This window comes from Curcuma longa, chromosome 12, assembly GCF_044706935.1.
Source record: "Curcuma longa cultivar G26 ecotype Majalengka, Jawa Barat chromosome 12, ITB_CL_G26_1.1, whole genome shotgun sequence".
Taxonomy (NCBI): Eukaryota; Viridiplantae; Streptophyta; class Magnoliopsida; order Zingiberales; family Zingiberaceae; genus Curcuma; species Curcuma longa.
The window spans coordinates 2,815,565-2,820,467 of NC_133872.1; the positions used below are offsets into that span (position 1 = coordinate 2,815,565).

General features: G+C 42.5%; 1 protein-coding gene across 1 annotated transcript; it reads right to left on the bottom strand.

The window, feature by feature from the left end:
• Positions 1–2,352: 2,352 nt before the first annotated feature.
• LOC141843453 (putative pectinesterase 55) lies at positions 2,353–4,569 on the bottom strand. Its single transcript, XM_074731512.1, has 6 exons — positions 4,566–4,569; positions 3,833–3,974; positions 3,231–3,423; positions 2,913–3,116; positions 2,579–2,802; positions 2,353–2,509 (listed from the first exon to the last, which is right to left on the bottom strand). Exons 1-6 carry the CDS (start codon positions 4,567–4,569, stop codon positions 2,353–2,355), a joined length of 924 nt encoding a protein of 307 aa, XP_074587613.1.
• Between the last annotated feature and the right edge of the window lie 334 nt (positions 4,570–4,903).

The window sequence follows — 4,903 nt, forward strand, 5'->3', positions numbered from 1 at the left end:
GTCTCGGACCTACTCCATCGACTCGGCATTAGGTCTCGGATCTACTCCAACGACAAGCTAAGAGGTAAGTCAACACTTGCTTTCCTTCTTCATTTTTTAGGCGCCTTCCCGCTACGGAAGCGACAGCCATCACCTGTGCCTTCCCAACATGGAAGCATCTGTCAAAGCCAACACCTGTATCAACCCAAGGCAGTCGCCGATGCAAACACATTTGCCGAATCGTCCGCAAGCACGGACACTTTACACTCTCGAATCGTCCGCAAGCACGGACATCCTACACTTCCGAATCGTCCGCAAGCACGGACACTATACACTTCCGAATCGTCCGCAAGCACGGACACTCTACACTTCCGAATCGTCCGCAAGCACGGACACTCTACACTTCTGAATCGTCCGCAAGCACAGACACTATACACTTCCGAATCGTCCGTAAGCACGAACACCCTACACTTCCGAATCATCCGCAAGCACAGACACTATACACTTCCGAATCGTCCGCAAGCACGGACACTCTACACTTCCGAATCGTCCGCAAGCACGGACACTCTACACTTCTGAATCGTCCGCAAGCACGGACACTCAGGTGTGACTTCCTTCCTCAGTTTGATTGTATTTATTTTATATTAGTTTTCCTTCCACATGATGCGGATAAGGAGAACTCAGCAAGATACCCTCTTATTCTCACTCAACTCGGTCAGTATTCTCAACTTACTCAGTACCTGAGCACTCAACGCAGTCATTCGGCCACTCTGCTCAGTCAGTCGGCCACTCTGCTCAGCAGTCGGCCATTCTGCTCAGTCAGCTGGCCATTCTGCCCAGTCATTCGGCCATTCGGTAGCTCAGCCCTGCCACTCAGCAGCTCAGCCCTGCCACTCAGCAGCTCAGCCCTGCTCCTTCAGTTCGACAGCACAGCCCTGCTCCTTCAGCAACACAGCCTTGCTCCTTCAATTCGGCAGCTCAGCCCTGCCACACAGCAACTCAGCTCTGCTCATTCGGCCACAGCAGCTCAGCTCTGCCCATTCGGCCATTCGGCAACTCAGCCCTGCCACACAGCAGCTCAGCTCTGCTCATTCGGCCACAGCAGCTCAGCTCTGCCCATTCGGCCACGGCAGCTCAGCTCTGCTCATTCGGCTACAGCAGCTCAGCTCTGCCCATTCGGCCACGGCAGCTCAGCTGTAACACTCGGTCTAGTCAGTCGACTGGTCCGCTCCTTCGACTAGACAAGTGGGGAGGCTTGTGTTACGGCAGATAACCACGATGACGTCAGCAGGGGCTCGAGTCTGATCCAGGTCTAACCTGAACCTCGCCCATAGACCCGATAAGCCCTGTACAGATCTCCATATTGGTCTGGTAAGCCCTTGCCGAATCCCCATTCGGCCACATCCCTTGCCGAATCCTCCTTCGGCCACGGGCCTCGCCGAATCCTCATTCGGCCGTAGCCGTCGTCGAATCCTCATTCGGCCGTATCATAGCCGAATACCCATTCGGCCATGCTCCTAAGCCGAATCCCTCATTCGGCCACATCCTCGTCGAGTCGTCCGGCAAAGCCTGGGCCCACCTCATCATGATTTCTGACAAGCCCACGCCCCATTTAATTAATGTTGTCTGTACACAAATGTCGACGAGATGATACTTTTACGGCGATGGGACAGGGAACTCAATTGTTCCTGAAATCTCATTAATCGTGATAAGACGTTCCTTAATGATGACGTAACACGTGCGCACGCTCATCCCCTCTCTTAAAAAGACCACTCCGTCGGACAGGTAAAGGGGCTGGACTCTTACTCTCTTTTACACGCTCAAGGCCTTATTTCACTGTTCATCTTCTTCTTCCTCTCGCCATTGCTAACTTGAGCGTCGGAGTGGTCGCGCCGGGGCACCCCTGGCCGTCCTACTGACGTTCCCTGTGTTTTCAGGTGTCGAAGAGCCAGCGGCGCACTGGACCCTCCTTCCTGCTTCGACGCAGCTCCAGTGGAGGTCCTGAAGCCCCTGAAGCTCGCACCGCTCTCCTCCTCTTTTTCTGCTGTTCCAGCCCACGGCGAGCTAAGGTCCGATGACGTGTCCAGGAGCAGTTCTCAACCGGAACAATATATATCGTTTTAATTAAAGAATTCATCATAAATTGTATCAAATAAGAACAATATATATCCACACTGTCTGCCAAAACAATATTTGAAGCTGTTCTACGTGTATATAAACAGATGTGATAACATGACATGTATATATATCTTTGACACAAAATTAGAAGAAGAAGAAAAAATAGTATAATTTCTTTGTTTCACTTTTCTATTAAATCACTAATTTCTTCTCACAACCATCCCTATTAATTTTCTTGTCTGAGAATTAACAATTTTATGGTTGTTGAGACAGCCAGTCATCAGGGCCAATGAATTTGTCGTCAGTGAAGTGAGAAAGTTGTTCTCCAGAAAGCTTCTTTAACCAACTTATTCTTCTCGACTTGGATGACCCTGGTCCCCTGCAACCTTCTTCTACGTAAGTTGTCTTCCTCCTGAGATTGAAAGAAACCCATAAATTCATTCTTAGATATATATAAAACATCAAGCAAAGAATTTCTTACTGATCTGAGGAACCCCATCGTGCCCAACCCTCGGGTACGATATTGGCAGGCATGTATGTCTTGTAGAAAACCACAGTGGACCATTCATTCCATGGTCTTCCAAGGTAGGTCTTGCCTGAGGCACGAATGGTGCAAAACTTGAACACGAATCCGGTCGGACTATTTTTGTTCGACTTAGCATTGGCAGTCAGCCAACCTGATCCGATCGAATTGAGAACACAATTCTGCAAGTAACATGATACAAATCTGATGTAGTGTCGACTTGAGTAGCTCAACGTAACCTACAATAATAGCTCAACGTAACATACGTATGTTAAGAGGCAAAATTAATTACCTTATACAAGGATTGTGCAAAGCCAAAAATATAATCGACAGCACCTTCGATCCAACAATCGCTAAACAAGTGTCGCCCATGGTAATCACACAAGGTGTCTTGGTAGCCAATGAAAGAACACCTGTAGAAGGAGTTCCTATCTCCCCCTACTAGGGCGGCCTCTGCTACTCGATAAGGTCCACCTCTCGGTTGCTTAAATGAATTCTGTAAAGAAAGAGATGAAGTTAATTTGCATCACCATGACTAGTATTGTATTATGAAATTTAATCCTAAACATATAATTTACATAATTTTTCCCCTTAATTTGACCTAATTTACTTCCTGATTCAAATTTAACAGATCAGTTCTCACCACAAATGAAATATCTCGAGCAACAAAATCGTTGGCAAACACCCTGAAGGTTGCACAAGTCATGGTATCACCATAATCATTCCACTCTATGCTAGTCTTGCGAACACCTTCACCTTGGAGCACAATAAATGATTTTTCCATTGGTATGTTAACCTTTTCCCTACAAGATATCAAAAATAAATATAATTTCGATAAATTTATAAGCATTTTTTTAAATAGAAAAGAAGTAACATATTTATGCATGCACAAAATTGAAGTGGAGGAGTAGTTTAGATGGAAGTCCCTTCTCTAGCCTATGCAAAGTTGAGAGTAATTGTTACGTTCTCAACTTCTAATTGGTAACAATTAATTAGTCTCATATTACAAGAATTAATTAAATATACAACAAGTCTATACTGGAGACCAATGGCGATGCACTTCAAGTAAAGTTTAACCAATTCTTTTAATGTCATATATGCATATAATACGGCGAAACGGCGGCGGGTTCGCACAGGTGGGAGAAACATACTGGAGGAGAGAAAAGAAGAAAGAGAGGAAAAAAGAAAGAAAGAAAGAAAAAATTCAATAACCTGTATATCCCTTGCTTAACATGAATTTGAATCCATTTTTTATTGCCGTCAGGAATTGAATTAATGGCAGCTTGAATCGACTTGAAGTTTCCATGTCCTTTCTGATCAACGACGATGGTTTTTGTGATTGAAGCAGCTCCATCTGTGCACAAACAACAGCTCAGAATCAACAGCAATGAGAACAATATGAAATGCATGCTGAAGATAATTGGAGTTTAGAACATGTGGTATGGAAAGATTCTATGGCACTCATATATAGAATTTTTCAATTTTTATATTAGATTTAGTTTTGGAAAGTATAATGTATATAAAAATTGCAGAACATCGTTTTTCAGTTTGAATAAATATTTATATACAATGGCCGGTTACAGGTTATTCTCCCTAGCAATTGTTCATCAATTTTTACCAAATTAACTCATTATAAAAGGAAGGAAGAAGGAATAGGAAAGGTATATACATTGTGAAAGAAATGAATTTCATTTTATTATTTCTATTTTCTTTCCTTATGTGCATGAATCGAGATTAATTATTCCATTTATATATAAATAATAATAATTAACTTTTTATATCATTATTTTATTTTATTTCCTTATCTTTGGCAGTAAAAAGAGGTCTAATTAAGGATCTTCTTAATATATAGAATTATTACATGAATTTAAAGATATTATCATTGTTATTAATTATTAAATAAATTAGTATATACTAAAAAAAGATAGTTAATTCCAATATTTACACATCTCTTCGGCTATATATTATATAATTGTAAAACCTACTTTAACATTAGAACAAGATGTTCTCCACAAACAGAGTAGCTATAGATGAACATTAATTAACATATAATGATCTTTAATATCATGATTTTAGGGGCAGAATTAACATCTTATTTTGTCTTAAAGGATATCCTCATTCTAAAAATGATAAATCCCAGTTAGTCTCATTGACAATCTCTAGGGTGACCGGTCCGGTCCCACAGAAATTTCCCACCGACCACCATGGTAAATTAGAAAGTGCACGCAGCGGTCAACTCAAACGGTCAACATCCTTTGATTGCGCTCCCCATTTGAAGGAAAA